The sequence below is a fragment of the Neodiprion fabricii genome, chromosome 4, assembly GCF_021155785.1.
Source record: "Neodiprion fabricii isolate iyNeoFabr1 chromosome 4, iyNeoFabr1.1, whole genome shotgun sequence".
In the NCBI taxonomy this organism is placed as follows: domain Eukaryota; kingdom Metazoa; phylum Arthropoda; class Insecta; order Hymenoptera; family Diprionidae; genus Neodiprion; species Neodiprion fabricii.
Genome location: NC_060242.1, coordinates 9,394,585 through 9,412,798, shown reverse-complemented (window position 1 = coordinate 9,412,798; position 18,214 = coordinate 9,394,585). Strand labels below are relative to the sequence as shown.

Genomic DNA, 18,214 nt, shown 5'->3' with positions numbered 1-18,214 from the left:
CACGAGCAGCAGCATGGTCTTACATACAGGTCTTGCAACTCTGGTGGTGGGGGTAGGCTAGGAGTGACTCAGATATTGAATCAATTTGTAGTTTACGGTTTCGGCACTGTGTCGCTACTATCTAGTAGGGCTGAGTTACAGAACCTCAAATTTCGTTAATAGGCTGTAGCGCGCTTGCGCCAACAGAGAGAAATTTTGTCTATCTCTGTCGCTCACAGGTGACACGGGTGACCCTACTAGGTTACAGCGACCCTTGCGGCGAATCTAAAAATTATTGAAAGCGGACTCAAGAAGTGAGTCACCCCCACCACCAGAGTCTCAAGCTGTATGTAAGACCGTGAGCAAGCAGTGTTTGCAAGCAGAGTTGACCTGATGCGTGTAGGCTTTATGGAGCAAACGAAGCAAAGTGCCTGGTCGACTCGAAGAACTGGTAGTAAATTCATTAGACTCAAATAATTTTGACTAATTAATTTAAAGTCAAAACTAGAAACGAGAAACGATATTGTAGAATAATTCGAGTTAAAGCAACCGTTTGTTGCAATATTTAAACTCCAGAAACATAATTTCGAAGCGAGGGTTAAACCTTAATCAAAAGAAACAGACAATCGAGCACATAAATTAGGGAGCGAATAGCGTAAAGAAGGAAATTAGCTTCGAGATAATTTAATTTTAGTTTATTTTATTTTTCTGTGAAACCATCTGTTTTTTTTATTATTTCCTTTGTATCATTTTCTTCGGAACATTAATTATCATATAATATAGTTGCGAATGCACAGCGTGCATTCGTTTGTTTGGCTAGGATTGTTTCTTTATCTGACCAGACCGGTAACTATCTCGATTGCACAGTTATCAGCTACGGTGAAACGAATTAGGTGTAGTGCATTGTTTTATGGTACCGAGTCTAATGGTAGCCACGGCTAATATCTCTGATCTGCAGATTCCAATATCAAAACAATGGCAGGTACGGCAGGCTCGGTAGAGGAATACAGCACCGGTATTCGTACCCGAGTTCGTAAAAATCACTTAGATCAAGTAGCACAGAGTGTTTTGGACTGGGCATAACGTAAATCCTCTTGTCCCTTTCCCAGAGGAGGCCGTTTTATTTTATCAAAACCTATTAAAATTTACTAGTCACAGCAGTGAACTCACGTAACATTATCGCTTTCACGAGCTGCCGCTCCCGGAAAATCCGTAAACGTTACAATATAAAAATAAAATTGTTTCATGGCATCCATTGAAGACCTGTGGGATGGAAGGAAATGAAGGTAGACTTTATTTACTGTCAGAGTAATGATTCACCGTATTCTTGCTATTCTTAAAATTCTAGGGGAGGGCCGGGCATGATAGGCACCCTAAACTTGTCGGTGTATTATACATACATATCTGACCATGGGAGACTTTAAAATATGTTAATAAAAAGTTTAAACGGTACAGAATCTGAATCAATAGGTTTTATTGTATAATTTCACAGTAAATATATTAGAAATAACCAAAAATCAAAGGATATGAAATTGCTCTTTCTGCTTCGGATGATTTAAACGGCACTAGATTGTCAGCGGAATGAGATGATTTTCATAGGGAAATTACATGTAGCTATAAATTATCATTCACACAATTGTATTATGAAAAATAAAAGGAGAAGTTAAATTTTTTAAACATCCAATACTATTTTTTACTTAATCTAATTAAATAAATAAGATCACAACAGAAGATTTCTGTTTGACTATTTTTTATATAACTTCTTGAAAGGATAATCAATATATTGATTACAAAAAGCGCGGAATATGAAATAATGAAAATAGTCGTTCTTAAATTTTTTAATGCCTCTATCATCGTTACAATATTTGATAATCATCATTCTATATGAATAAATTTTTTAATAATTGGTCCTCGAAATATTTGAGTGCCAAACTCAAACCAAACTCAAAGCCAAACGCTCTGCTTACCAGCTTCGGCCTCCCGGCCCTCCCCCATATGTATATTTGGAGATACTCAAATTTACGTCCATATTTTTCTCCGTTAACATTACGAACTTCAACCTTATGAAAAAATGGAATTTGCGTAAATATTTAGCGTAAGTCATAATAATACCCAATATAACAATTAGTAGTAACAAAATATTCATTGGGTTTTATTTCATCTACGTATTTTCATATTTCATTTTTAGTTCAAGGAATATTTCACTAGTATCGTTTTATCAAAATTACGTAATCGAAGTTGGTGTGGAATTGAATCCTCGTTTGACGTCCACCCAGCTACACAATATTGAAACCAACTCGTGACTCTTTGTAAAGAATTAGTACTCATCTATCGGAGTATCGGAGTAATGAATTTCCATCTCAGTAGTATTTTTACCATAACCGAAGTACTGCATTACCGGAGCATTAAAGAGTTATTTGGCTATGTAACTATAGTAGACTACTAGAATACTGGAATTCGACCATTAGCTGGCACCTTGAGGTCATGCACCGAAGCAATGTTATACTTTGGCTTGAATTTTTTTTTTTTGGGTATTCACTTGTCTTTTACAAGATAAAAAAGGTCGCAACAATAATTTTTAATTCTAAGGTAGTAAGAAATTTTTGAAAAGGCAAATACTTTCAAGTTACGAAAACCTCGATTAAAAACCCTTGGGTCACGACTGACCCCAAGATGACAGCGGAAGGTTAAAATAGTCATAGCGATCACTGCTACGATCTCACCGACCAATAGAGTTCAATTATCCTACGCATTCGCAGTCGGTCACTTACCGTGCTAACTTTCACTATCTCCTTGGTGGTACATGGACGTGGAAATGACTAAATTTTTGCATCCAACTGAAATTATGACCTACCGATTTTACACGGTGCATCAGTCCCCATACAAATTGAACTACTCATTGAACTCATAATCTCGCCGTATGAGTTTGTTTTATGTAAAGTAAGCTTTGTTAAAAAAATTATAAAATTGATGAATATTTGATATTATATATTTCGTTGAACAGTATTGATAGTATCTGGCTAAAAAAAGATCACGAATACGATTTTGATGTAAGGATTTTTTTGCAAGAGACAAACCCGTGTTTAGGCGTTTATTTAACTTTCAAAGAACGCTACTCGAAGCGGAGAACCGTCCAAGAATATTTTTTTACACCCAAAATACAAGTATTGTAATTATTTTGACAGACGTTGCATACGAAATGTATCAGGCAATGGCACATGCAATCGGGTGACGGGTATGCATGGATCATCTTCTGTAAAAGTATACACATATATAGGGTGACTCGGGTCTGTTGCTCCATAGGCTACCAATGTCTTTTTCGTGAAAATCTGCGACTGACATGTTTTTTGCTTTTTATGAGAAATTTGTCGTTTTCGAATTACAGCTGTTAGGAATTGCTAATCCGGTAGCATCGTCGTCATTACCTATAAACAATAAAACTGTGTTCGCACTCATATTTTAGGACTAATGTATTTTGGATTTTTATGCATCTTATACGTATCAACAATAATTCGTTGGTATGGGAAACAACGAACAGTCGACCGTCAGGAATAAACTTAAAATAATGTTGAATAAAAATGTGAAGGACAATGTCGAAAATTTAAAGAAATAGGAATTGGTGAATTCGAAAATTCATTCGTTCAATTATAAGTTCGCTGTTCGAGTAGATTGAGGAGTTTTGTTAGCTGGAAGTTGATACTTTATATTAACTTAAGCGAATTTTAATTACGGGAGAATGATACGTTGAGTATTTATCAAAGTATTATACTCGTAAGCTACCAAGATCTCTTCCAAAATAAAAGAAAATCACATAATACTGAAATTATAAACAAAAGCTCGGATATCAATGCTTCGCTTCAATTTTCCTCAAAACGACGAAAAATGTAGTGGCCTTTCTTGGATACCACATTACGATGCATAGCGGTCTGAAATCAAAAAAAGTTGTCCAAACGTTTATTTTTCAATTTTTTAATCGATGCGTATGAATACCAGGTATTCATTGCAAAATAGTTAGAAAAGTACATGCCATATAAAATTGTCCGACATTTCTCGTTTGATGTGCGTAAACGCGAAAACCAGTAAGTACCAGCTAGTTCGTTATGGCTTCGTTTACAAATTTGGCTTGAATCTGTATAATAAACTGAAAATTGTATTGTACGAGAATGGCAGGAATGTTCCTGAACAGAAAACTCAAATGTGATAATTTATGGAAAGAAAATGCAAAAAACAAAGGTGGCTTCGTTTTGACCCTCTTTGGAACTAACGTGAGATGTTGAAGGAAACTCTTGTAGGTATTTGATAAAAAAAATCTTGCACGTATTTGCACCATTTTCAAGTAAAACAGTTTGATTTTACCTATTACTTATACCTATTAATACTCATCTATAGGGGGGAGAGGGTAGGGGTATTTTTAAAAGATCAGTTCAATGCAACAGAGAGATAAAATAGGCGTTCGTTATACGTAACATGTGAATGACGTAAAACGTGTTGTTCAAGTTTTATTTTACTGCATTTTGCATATCATTTATACCATGAACTTAGCAACGCAAAAAACTTGCATACGTGCGCGTTTTATCAAAACTACATGGCTTTTTGAAGATTTGGTTCGCTATATTGGATTTGCAATGACGAATTTTTAAATTTTTTAACTCCTAACTAGTGCTACAAACGACCCCACTCTTATTCATCAACGGCTATAAACAAATGAAATTGTGTTTGTTTTTGGTTCGGCTAATCAAATGACTTAAACGATAAGCTAATAAGGAAAGTTGCGCCGATCGAGACCAAAATCCATTAATCCATCCTCGAGATATCATAATTTTTATTTTTTTTACGAAGTTGTTCAAATAACTCGGGAACTACGGAACTAATCATATCCAAAATCTAATCAGTTCTAAATTCAGAAAAGCACCGTCGATTAAGGTCAAATCCAAATCCAAATCCGTTCATTCGTTAGCGAGATATCATCGGACAAAAATTGATCACACACACGACATACACTTAGACGTCTATCAAAAAATGGCCGGAGATGATTCTCTAGACTATGAAATGTTGAGGTCTAGAGAAAACTCAACTATTTATTTTTAGGGTGATTACTTATTCATATTTTTGTTTCTTCGACAAAACAGGAGCGGGAAGTTGAAAATGTTTTTCAGTAAATTTGTAAATAAAAAAGCTATCGATAGAATGAACTCGACGGAATCAACTAGATTTTCAACCACTTTTCAGCGTTGCGAAACGATCCAAGTTTTGTTTATAATTTCAGTGTTCCGTTTTTTCGTATTCTTAGGGGTCTTCATTGTTTACGACTACACTAATTTTATAAATACTTATCAGACGAAGGTTAGTGAAAAATGCAATTTTTTGGCCAATCAATATTCTCAAAGGCCAGAAACTTTGTAAATCGCACCCGTGGCATACTGCGTCAAAGGTTGCGTGTGAGATCAAGAATCTGCAGCCATGAATGAGGAAGCGATGAAAGCAAGGAAAGAGATGTTTATGATCGTGCGATGCATATATGTAGAGGCAACACGTTATAACTTTGTTAGACATCCTAAAAAGGTCCCACGTTCCAAGACCGTCTCTGCAATTTGCACGTTTTTGTGAAATCGACAACAGGAATAGAAAACGTCATGTAAACGTTTCGTGTGCATTTTCTCATTTTGTGTTGAGTGTAAAATCATTTTGAAAATTTTACTATACAGACTTAATCGCTAAAAAAGTATACAGAAATCGTAAAATGACTCAATTGTACACAATAATTAATTCGATTCGATTCAGTAATTCGATCGATTGAGTTAGGTTTCTTTTATCGTGCTTTCTAAAGTTCCAATGCATTTTTTCACGAAAATAGTAGATCTAGCTTCGGATTTTGTAACTAAAAATTTCACCTACGCAATAGAACAATTGCGAACCATATACATATTACAGCTTCGCTATCGAGAAACTCGAAATATAAGTAATATTACGTAAAATGAGGTATACATATATCGTAAAGCACACCTTTTGATTATTGACACATTCTATCCGCGTGCACAAAATAAATTTATCAGAGTTTATGGATAAATATCTCTCACCTCTCATACAAGACATACTTGTTTGAATAACATTGCACCAATAGTCTTAAAGTTAAAAGATTGAAAGCAAAAAACTGACCCGCTCAGGTACAGGGAGGTACAGGGAGATAATAATCCTAGCAGTGAATATTTTTAATTATAATCAGTCTATGTTATTTCTGGTAGAGCCTTATTATCTGCAGTCAAAAAAACTGTCGTTTTTCTTCTGACTTAAATGTCCAAAGTATGAAGGGTTAAAAGAGTGTCGGGTAAAATGCTTTCAAAAGTATATGTAAAATATAAAGTCGAAAATGCTTATAAAATATGATTTCAACGCACCAATGGAAATGCTTTCGCGAATATATTTGAAATGGAAAGTGTAAAATAGGTATTCGAAATGAATTATAAAATGTAAAATGGCATTCTCATATCCACTGTGAGCATTTCCGTTTTGAGACATGCCATGTTCCTTGTCATTTTATTTTGTAGATGAATGGTTTTTTTTTTTTCACAATCAATCTCTGTTTTCATATTATGTACCGTCGTCTTTTGCAGCTAGGCCATATTATCACAATACCGTATATTTCAAATCGTATAACTCGTTCAAACAATCATGGTAGCCAAGTAATGTACTTCATGAACAGTTTTTTAATAACGGCAAACTGTAATTTTGAAGCTTTGTGCTAGATCTAGCTAGTCATTGTGATTGAAAATATATTTCACGCAATGCAATCCTGTGCTGTTTATTTTCAGGTTACCCTTCAAAACATTCTCAACACTTCGGACAGAGATACTACAGGCAGACCTGTTTGCCTCCAGGTGCAATTCAGTCAAGATATTCATTAATTAAATCACAGCTCCATCCGAGTGAAAGGATCAACGGATTGCTAAATATACGATCTCTAAGCTAAAGATCAAGTGATGACGTGACAATAATATACATTCGATCGAAGAGAATTGTTCCGGAACATTGGCTACGGAGGATACAGGGAATACTGTAAATTCAATTCGAACAGACACATTTGTCAAATGAATAAAAATGCTTACGATTTTTCATTTCCAATAGCAAATAGAAAAGGCATCTTAAAATGAAAAGTGTATTTGAATACATAACGAAACGAAGCCATTTCAAATATTACACAGCCTTGCACGGAGAGAATAAAAGATCAGATTTCACTCAAAACTGCAGGAAAAAATTAACACGCATCAGGGTTTTTTGGTAAAATATACTTACTAAATGTAGAATTTACTCTAGCATCATTAAAATCTGCTTATATATATATAGTTGGCATGGATATTTTTTACGAAAAAACCTGACTCGTCCCTCTTTTCCTACAGTTTTGAGTAAAGTCTATTCTTTTTCTTGTCTTCGTGTGACGGTGAGTATATTTCAACACCCATCACTGCGGCGTATTATGTGGTACCTACTCCCGTGGTATTCTGCTGCCGGAGGGTGGCGGAATAATAAGTTTAATAATATCGAACGTTGGGGGATGATATGGTGTCAAGAGGTGTAACGTGGTGGGTAAGTAACGGGTATCGGTAAGCTGGCAGGCAAGGACAGAGGTATTGACTGGCGCGCCAGTATCCATTCTCAAGGCTCAAGGTGAAAAAATGGGGCAACCGAGCGCCGAAGGGCGGTCAAGGAGGGGGTGGCACTTCGAATTCGTTCCAATTCCTTCCGCTGGATGGCGCTGATGTTCCGCTCCTGATCCCCGTCTCTTCCCTGACGTAATCCTCCTCCCCCCTCTACACACCCACCGGTAATCCGCAGTCGCGCAGTCACAATTCGTTCCAGTCCTGAACAGGATCGTCGCGTTGTAATATCGGTTCACGTCTCTCCGTTCTCGCAGGCCGCATTCGGTTGTTCTTGACAGTTAATTTATTGTGTCCGACCATCGAACGATGAAATTTTCGTGGGTGGTTTTCATCGCGTTGCTATTCGCGGTGGCCGCCGAATGCAAACGGAAGAGGAAATTTGATGGCGACTTCGAATTCGCCGAGGAGGTAGGTGAAAGGATTCAAACGAAATAGGACAACTGAAATTATAACAGTTTCTTTTGTTTTCTACCGAACGATGTTTCATGTATTTACAGCGTGGGGGTTGGAGCTACTAGAAATCAATATTGTCACATCGTCTCGCGACGCGTTTCCCATCTCGTTAGGGTTCCTTATCGATTAAGAATCGATCATTCCGATTTCAACGTCGCTGACTTTTCCAGTAGTTAACAATTCGCAATGTTTCAACGCGGGTGACAAGTTGTCTGATGTTTTTGCATTCACCGGTTGATAGGGGGTGTTGCGAAGAAACGAACGCTGCTAAAATGCATAGAATTCTGTTACCACTAAAAGAGGTCAAACGTGATTTACGACAAATTTTATTCGGCTTAAAAACACCTACATTGTCTGAAACTTGTTGAAAAAGTCTAATCCTTCACCACTCAAAGTTGAGGGTTATGTCTTTTCTACAAATACATACTTTTACCAACCATTAACCGTTAGCGACATAGCGAGTCAAATACTAGTAGGATTAAAAATAATGTCATCGGAAGGTAACTTTGTAGTCTGTTAAATACCAGAAACTTTTCTTTTACAACGAATCCGAATTAACTCTGTGGCTCTACATGATAAACAGTGGAGATTTATTTCTTATTTGAAAAAGTATATAAAAAAAAAACCAATAATGCGCGACATCTATTAAATTCGCCGGTGGGTTGTGGGAAAGATTAATTCACGTATGAGATTGTAGCTCCTCGTTACGTGTTTCAGTTCTGCATGTAACTGCTTCATGCACCGCGTTATGTGAGCGAAGTCATGCAACGTTATCTTGTTACAAATCTAATATTTTTTTCCCCCTCCAAAGGTTTTCACTGTGTAACACAGAGCCAGTAGTGGTTGCTGATTATTTAAGTTGCTATTACTTGTACATGTGCTGTACATGTTGTGCATTTCAGGGCTCTCCGCTTACTCGCTTTTCTCACTTTTACTCTCTATAATACAAAACTCACTTTTTATCGACTTTTTTTTCGTTCAGAAAGCTCGTTTTCCCCCACATTGTTCAACAATTTTTAACAATTAGCCCTAGATGATCCCTGGTTCAAAAGGTATTGGAATTCCAAATTGTGCATAAACATTTCGTTTTACAATTTTCAAATCAACATATTTCAGATTCTAATCATTTGAAAATAATAAATTAGGAATCGCAAGAATCTCACCTTTTGACAGTGTCGGTAGCGTCATCTTCAAATACCACTAGATTTTGTGATTCCCAAAAGTACCTCTTACTCACTTACTTACCTTTTTATCGATTTCCACTAGAAGGGTCCAATTTTTGCTGAACATTTCTCTACCTGTAACGATAATTTTCTGCAGTTTTCAGAGATGCGTTATCTATTGATTGTTCTTTAATTATTGAAGAAATCCAGAAATAATTCTTAGTTTTTTTTTTTTTACTTTTTTTTTTCCTCTTCGAGGTCTTTTAAATCAGCGAGGGAAGTAACGTCCATATCTTACTGGAGTTATGAGCTTGACTTGCATCATTGATTACGAGGTTGAAGTAAATAGTTACATTATATAACGTAACAAGACACTCAGGGGTGATCATCAATTTCGAATTTTTTAACGACTCTGAAGAAGTTAAGTTTGGAAAAGATAAGCGTGTCTTGTTTTATTACGGCTTACGAAATCCCAAACAATCCAAAATCCGCAAAATAACGATTTTTTCTAAGCGTGAATGGTTTCAACAACTTTACGACGAACGTTATTACCAACTCCAATTTTATTAGGGATTGATATCATTTCATATTCAACATCTGTAAATAGTACTGAATTTATATAAATCGCGAAAAAAATGTATCATGATAAGTAGTTACTTCAAAACGAAAAATTAGATCGTTGAAATCCGATTGTTTACCGTTGAATGTGGAAAATAAAAAACACTACAGCACAGTTTACGGAAAGAATATGATTATGGGTATTTGAAAGAGATTTTACCATTTCTCTGTCGTTACAATTAGCGGAAACACATAATTTTTGAATATGACAAAAAATGGTCAATATTTCAGACAAGTTTGAATTCGTTTCTTGGAAAAAAGTGACTTATCATTTAAAGATGAACGAGGAATTGAAACTCAAGTACGTACTTGTAATATTAAAAAGAATCTATCAAGATGATGAGAGTTGTTAGGTTCACCGGAAGGGGGGGAAGAGGAGAGGGGGAGGGGGTTGAAAAATCAGTGTAGTTACTGATAAGGGTTTAAAAAAGAAGACCTTTTGTTAGATGACATAATGCATGCGCGGGGTGTGTATCGAAGTCAAAAAGCATCAACGAAAAAATGTTATTGAAACAATCCTGTGTGCGTAAATTGTCATAGTCGGAGATTAATTGTTTTACGTATATCTAGTATCGTCGATCAGATTTTGATAAAGATTATTTTAATTATTCGCTTCTGACTAATCTTCATTCTTCTTTCTTTTTGGAACTTTTACCAGTTCCTCGTCTCCCCTGTGTATGCATTAAACTTTTGACGAAGCTGCAATAAAATCGGTGCGAAATATTACTGCTGTCCAAGTACTGAAGATTATTTACTGAGTTGACAATCCAGGCTTATAACATGGTAAAGAGTATAAAGAATTTTATTTAGGATTAAAAAGTGATTGAAGGTTGAAGTGTGTAACGTTATCGTAACAATGCGTTTGTAAAAACACGCGTAATTTCGCATCTTCATGATTGTACGAAATTGAGTAACTCGTGATACACGAGAGTAAAAAATTATATATATTTTGCAAACTGAACTCCTCCAAGGTTATTCTACAGTTGCGAAAAAAAGATTTTTATTTCAACGTTTTGTTACGTCAACGTTAATAACTTTAACTATGCCAGTTTTCCTACTCTTATCATCTTAGATAACGTGTAAAGTACTCGCTCAACAATACGCATTCTCCTAGTTAATTCGCTGTTCGCTAAACTCATTTCTTCTACTTATTTTATTCTCAAAATAATATTCACTTTTGATAAAATAAGAGAACATTGTAATTGACCATTGCATATCAAAAAATAGATTGTTCTCCGAGGGGACAGTTAAGCTTTATAGTTAAAACTAATTGTCAAATTACAGTGTGTTGAACTATAAATTTATCGGTACAGTCGACGATACATTTGTAAAGTAGGCGTTGCAATGCAGAAATTCTACTATAAAATATAGTAACCCAAACCATGGAGACATGGTTGGTTCGTAAGTCGAACACTATCGTTGATTGTGTTTATATAACACATGTATGATTTCGCGTTTTTTATTTACCCAAAGTCCGAGATCAAAGTAACTATTTTCCGCACGGCGGGAAATAAAAATCAACAGCGGGCGGAAAAGTTACTTTCAAACCTCTGTACTAATTAATAGTATATTATAAATAAATCGAATACATATAATATATATTGTATCAATTTCCTGATTACATACACATTTCAATTTATCGATTAATGTGATTTGATGCCGGATTTTTGGCAAGAAAGAAACGTTAAATCAAATTTCACACGCGGACAAAAAACGATCCACTTTCCACCCTTGGTAGACAATATACTATTCGCATTATACACTATATACCACCGTGCATCGAGTTGCCGACAACTTATTATTAACCACCAATCTATGAAATGTCCGCGCTCACGATCAGAGGGATTCGAACCCGGCACGCTCGTATTACTAACCAGTCAAACACTCTGACCACTCTACGTCAACCTAACTGTTTACGAATTAAGTAATTTACAGCCTTTTAACCGAAGCTCTTCAATTACCTAATTATGGCCATTAAATATTGCTGTCAATGCGAACTATTGCAGCGTGACGTTGAACATTAACGTAGGATTCATAAGCGAGGAAAAATCAATAGCTGCGTTATATTTCTGCTGAATGCAATGATAAAGGTATAGTTATTGCAATTACATTTATGGTTTCTTATGCTACGCACATCTTGATTATGCAGATACATTTGAGCAGTCATATGAAATGAGAACAATCAAAGAAAACCACTATATTATAAACGACAAGCTTTATCGTATCAGTGATCATGTGAGATAAGTTATTCCAATCACAAACCTTATTACAGGTCACCATTAAAGCGGTATCCTGTCAATGATATGTTTAACATCTGGGATGATGTTCAATAGTTAAACAAGTTAGTTGCACAATTTTTATAGCATCCTTGACCGCTCCACGTTGATTAACAGAGTTTGGTCGATCCGACATTGAGTTCTAGTGAGCCAAACCAAAATTACAGTGATCATCGAAGTTTATTATGAAATTGGTTCACTGAACTTTAAACTTTCAACTATACGAATTTTCAGCTATCCGTGAAAATGTTTCTCTCTATATAATCACTCTTTTCAATTCGCTAGTAAAATTAGAGTTCTGGCGTTGTTATAACTTATGTACGCGTATAACACATTGCCGCTCACGTAAGTTTAATTTTATTGTGTCCGTCATATTGTTTTGGATATCTTTTTCAATTTTTTCTTTGAAAACACTCATTCTTGGTGTAATCAATTCATTGTCGGCATAACTCGGTTTCCTAGGCTTTGGCTATTTTTCGTTTACAACAAGTTTTACTTGTTTCAGCCAAAACGTGAAATCGACTAATACAAATTACGTAGAAAAGACGTAGTCAAAATCAATACTTCGTCATAAGCTTATCGTACGTTCTACATACCCACAAATTGGCTGTGGATTGACTTGTTTTCATAGGATAATACTCGAGATGAACTTAGAAATTCTAATGATATACGTGTAACAAGATTTTAACGATGCTTCTTTTTCTTATTTAGCTGGCCGTTATCTTTTACGATATCCGCCTTTAAAATTATACCGTATTTATTTGTGCCTCTGGCTTTGTCTCGATATCAATATTTTCGAGGACATTCGCGGATTGACGGTCAACACAGCGCCAACTTCATTAGCAGGTTCAAGTGAAAAGTCACCATTCTTCTGATCTTGCGATAATTATGCGTCAATGTTTTTTTAGATATTCAAAAATGATAATTGGCATCTCGACAAGCGTGCTTTTGGGTATTTGTATTACAATTCATTGTATTAGATCGTACACTCGGGTGTGTCTTTGTAAAGCTCAATTTTTATTTTTATTAAGTAAAAAAAAAAAGAAAGGAACGTATAAGGGATTCGGCATAAGGTACTTCGTCATTGTTCAATTCACTAATGTGCTTTAAGCGATGATCTATTAATTAATATAAAAAAGAAAATTCACGCGAGGATATCTCTTGAGTCCAATTTTGAAAGATCATAACATAACATGGGAAAGATGTAATATTTCTTAAATTGTCGCCATTTAGCCGCGTTTGATGATACGCGCGGACTTGAACCTCGGAGCATACTTTTAATTAAATTCTGTACGAAAGTGTCATTTGATGTTTTATTGTCAAGTCCATAGTTTAGCCGCTAAGGACGTTTGAACATGAATTTTTAATTAAAATTCATTTGTGAGCCGAGGCTTATAACTTTTACACCGTTTGCGGTACGGATTTCGCTCGAAATTCCTCCGGCATGAAATCTAAAAATTTTTTTTCAAATGACGCTGTGCCCGTGTTATAATAGGAAAACGTAGAATTCGGAGAACAACCTTTTGAAATTTGATTAAGAGGTCATTTTCCGCGAGGATTTTTTCTATGAAGGTAATAATATAGAAATATGAAAATAAATATCGAGTTTTTAGAAAAGTGAAAGCGTAATTCATAGAATTTAAAAATTATGAAAGTACAAGTATAGAAAAGTACAATAAAAGAATAGTAAGATCAGAACATAGAATGCCGAACTATAGAATTGTATACAGATTCTCAATTTCGCCGTTCCATTTTTGACCTTTCTATATTTTGTCATTCTGTATTTCGAAATTCTTTTTTCCCTTAACCCGTTCACTTTAAAATGAATATATTGACTTAAAATGTCGTTATTTGAGTAAAGAAACACTTCATACACTGCCGCCTAAAAGTTTGAATAAACTAGTGGAAATTTCTTTCCGCACTAGACGCAAAAATAAAGATAATAAAATTTCTCAAGCTGCGTTTCAAAGAGCACAAATTTACCTTCATATACCTTTTTCAAAAATTGTAAACAAAAAATTTTTTGGCCTCGCTACGTCGTTTTGAACCAATTCTGAAAAAAATCTAGCTACTCCAGTGCGAACAAAAAGATTGTGCAAAGTTTTCCAAAAACCGAAAATGTAGGTTTTGATATCCTTTTCAAGTTTACCATAGACAAAACTGAGGAAAAAATTTTCCTTAAGCTGTGGGGTTAATTTTCGTTCGCCAAAAATATAACCGAAAAATGACCATGTTCAAAAGTACCTGCCAGGGCAAAAATAAAAAAAAAAAAACATGGTAGAGAACATTCTAAAACAAGAAAAACAAAGGTAAATTTGTCCTCTTTAAAACGCTGATAGGGAAATTCGATTATCTCTATTTTTGAGTCCGCCAACTGACTTTTAGTTTGGCAAGAAATTCGTACTGTATAAACAAAAGACTGGTGTACCCAAACTTTTTGCCGGACATGTATAATTGACATTTATTTAATATGCGATATATCTAGAGAAATTCGTAAAAAAACAAAAATCAAGATCGTACACTACAGTGTACAAAAAGGCGAATGGGTCAAAATCAGTGCTGGGCGCCTCTGTTCTTACGATCCTGAGGCTGTTACCCTGCCGCTGCGTCGCAAAGGCGAACGCGTCGAATCCGTTTGAAAAGCATGGAGAAAGAGTGGGAATCGGGGAGGATAAAAAAGCAGGACAACAACGCGTGAGAGAAGAAGAATAAGACGAACAGAAGACGCAGAAAAGGAGGAGGTGACGCCGCGGCGGCGATAAGGTGAAGAACTAAAGGACGAATGAGAATGAGAAGGGTTGTAGCTGCGAGGCGTACGACGCGGTGTGCTATCGATCCGGTCTCGCCGCGACATTCGGTTATCTCACTCGCTCGCTCCATCGCTCGCCTTTTAGTCCAGTCAAGACAGGTTTTCACTTTGCATTAATTCAGTTTTCGTTTTTTTTTTGGTTCAATCGTGGGGGGGGGGGGGGGGTTACTGGGAGTCCTCAATCCAAAAGTCGACCAAATCGGCCCCTTGCTATCGCCGCCATCTTGAATTTTACGAAAAATGGCCGAGTTATTCAAGAAAAACCATTTTTCATCAAATTCAAGATGGCGGCGATAGCAAGGGGCCGATTTGGTCGACTTTTGGTTTGAGGACTCCCAGTGACCCCCCCAACGATTGAACCAAGAAAAAACGAAAACGGAATTAATGCAAAGTGAGGTCGATTTTTTGCCTATCTTAAATTGACTGGACTATTTATGCATCGAGACTTGAAACGCAAACGTGAACTCTATCCGGTATTCATACTCGCAGATGTAATTAAATGTACCGTTATATAAATACATGCAAATTCGTGCCGCGATATAATTACCCGTTAATTTTTTATGACTAATTGCGCTCGTTATAATCTGTATTCTAAGGGGGATGCCATAGATAGTTGGTTTATATTGAACACCGAAATTATTTTCTTTATTTATTTCTTTTTTTTTTACTTTTGGTATTCGATTATTTATGAGGCATAGATTCGAACTAACAAGCAAAATTCACTGAAATTGACACCGTTTTACTGTTTGTGTATCGTAATGTGTATATTAGCTGCGTGATGTTTTTTTACACTTGTCGAAGTCTACACTTCAGTAAACTCGTAAAACGTTTAATAGCGATAATATATATAAAATTCCGAACTCAGTAGTCTAAAAACCTCTTTGCTTTATGAAACGACAATAATATTCAATTAAGAGAATCGGCAATTTGTGATAATTGGTGATTGTAGCTTGTTCGGAAATCATAATAATCTGCAGTTTTCACAATGTCCGACAGAGAAATCGGTGCGTGAATCCATCCGTCGGTAAAACAGTCCGTGACAAGGCACCTCTGATCATGGTTTCGGAGTGATTCAAGGCAGTCAATCATCACGACTTGCATACCTATCTTCATATTTCAACGCTAATGTTGCATAGAATAAAGATGTACGTGTTCGGAATTCCATATAGAAAACCGGTGGTAAACGTTTCTACTCGTTAGTGACGCTTTAATAGTAGTAGTCAAGTATATTATCCTAGATGATTATTTAATTTATACTAAATATTGGAAATATCTGCAGAATATTAAACTTACATTTTGAGGCTGCTGATATTTTTGCACAATTACCCGCGTAGAGTGAGGTTAGAATTTACTTTTATTACAGTACAAGTTATTTCCAAGGCACTAAGTTTTTTCACTTGAAAACATGAACACGATCAGGATATTAATTTTCTGGATTAACAATAAAACTGTTTTCCTCGACTGAAGTACGACTACATAGGCCATACAGGAGGTTATATTGTCGAGAAGATTTATTTTTCAAGCCATAGAATGTTCGACCGCATGATCTCTCAGGTGACACATTTCCACTAAATCGGCTAAATACGTCTTGACTTTCTCAATCTGATCGAATGAAAAATTGTGAGAAAATTGTGGAAAATATAAATTGCCAACAGAAGCTCATACCCTAAATTTTTAGAAGATTCACAGTGTATCACAGCTGGTTGGTAACCGATAGTTGGGGAAATATCAAGAGCTTGGTAACATATTTCCACCGAAAGTTTTACTTTATATGTTATTGTCAATATTGATTTAAGTTTGTAAGACATTTTCCTACAACTCGGAGTATCGAAAGTTAGTTGTTCGATAATTGATGCATTCCAATTCATTTTTCCACGAGGAATATTATCTTTTTCGCAGTCACGAGTTTCAATAACGTGCCTTCATAATAAATACACTTGAAACTCAACTTTATTGCGAAAAAGCTGAGGAACAATTCTTTATTCCCGACTGAACGATAATGTTCATTTTTTTTTTAACTGATAAGCGGGAGAAAAGTTTTTCTGGTTTTCATTCTTTTTTCCAATTTTCAACTATTTTTTTTTTTCTGTATTATTATGAACTTTGAATAATATTCTACTTTTCAGATTAATAAAATAATCACACTTACACATGAAAGGTAAAATTTCAATGATTTTGTATACAAAAGTACTTTGATTCGTTTTGTTCATCTGTTATAATAATTTTTTATCAAAAAAACAAAAATATCAGTACAGTTTCGGAATTCAATTGTGGAAATATCAATTGATTAGCATGTGAATTGTTGATGTTGCTAATATGGAACAAATGCCAGTTTATTATTTTTATTGTACTCCATAATTATAGAGGTGATACCGTCCCACCCGCGGGAATTATCTTTGACTTTATTCCCATGTTGTATAATGCACTATTTCCCGTCAACGATGGTTTGCCTGCGTGGATCGTCGCGTCATTTGTACCGTCGAATGTCTTAGAATTATAAAAATAAAAAAAAAAAAAAACTACTTGTTTATGAATTTTTTGATGACATTTTTTTCCATAAACTACTGCCTTTCTGGAGGGGGAGGGGGACCTGGGAAATATTCACGATAGATAACATGGGGGGGTTCAAAAGTGTTCAAAATAATGCTACGTAGTTTATGGAGAGCCGCCCTCAACGAATTTTGTTGCTTCTCCGAGCTAAAACATCTCGAAATAAGGTATAAAAAATTTTGTCGAAATCTCAACTACTATTTCAATTTCAAGTTCTCCCGTAAAGCCTTCGAATTATTTAATTTGAATAATATGGGATCTTTGGAGGTTCGGGGTTCTTTTTTTCGCTTGGCGCGTCAACAATGATGTTGATATCGGATTTATACGTAAATGTAATTAGAAATTGGCGTATACAGGACGCGAAATTACTCATTCAAAAGACAAAAATCGAGTTGTCACCGATGTAACATAATTCCGCAGTTGATCCGGTATATTGATATTGTTTGGTAGTTAATGTCGCTCTACAGAACGTGGATATTCATGTATGCACACGTGGGGACAGTGATTCTGGCACGGCTAATTCTTCGGCTGAGTCGATTACGTTGGCAATGGATTCTGCCTGCAGCGCCACCGCCGGCCGGCCGCGAATCCATTTAATTTTGTATTGTTCTCGGTCCTGTCATGTTTACGAAGATTGAGCTTGCGACAATGGCCTACAATCGACGGTGGCGCTGCGGGTAGATTCCATTGGCGACGTAGTCGACTCGGCTG

The 18,214-nt window shown here is 35.7% G+C and overlaps 1 protein-coding gene across 3 annotated transcripts in view; it reads left to right on the top strand.

The window, feature by feature from the left end:
* Positions 1 to 7,838: 7,838 nt before the first annotated feature.
* LOC124179349 (proteoglycan Cow) overlaps positions 7,839 to 18,214 on the top strand; it is a 108,201-nt gene continuing 97,825 nt past the window's right edge. For all 3 annotated transcript variants that reach the window (XR_006870016.1, XR_006870015.1, XM_046563600.1), the window contains exon 1: positions 7,839 to 8,042. Coding sequence is in view for 1 of the 3 variants with exons in the window: in XM_046563600.1 (XP_046419556.1) it covers positions 7,941 to 8,042 (102 nt within the window). In the remaining 2 variants the exon portion in view is untranslated. The remainder of the gene's footprint in view (positions 8,043 to 18,214) is intronic.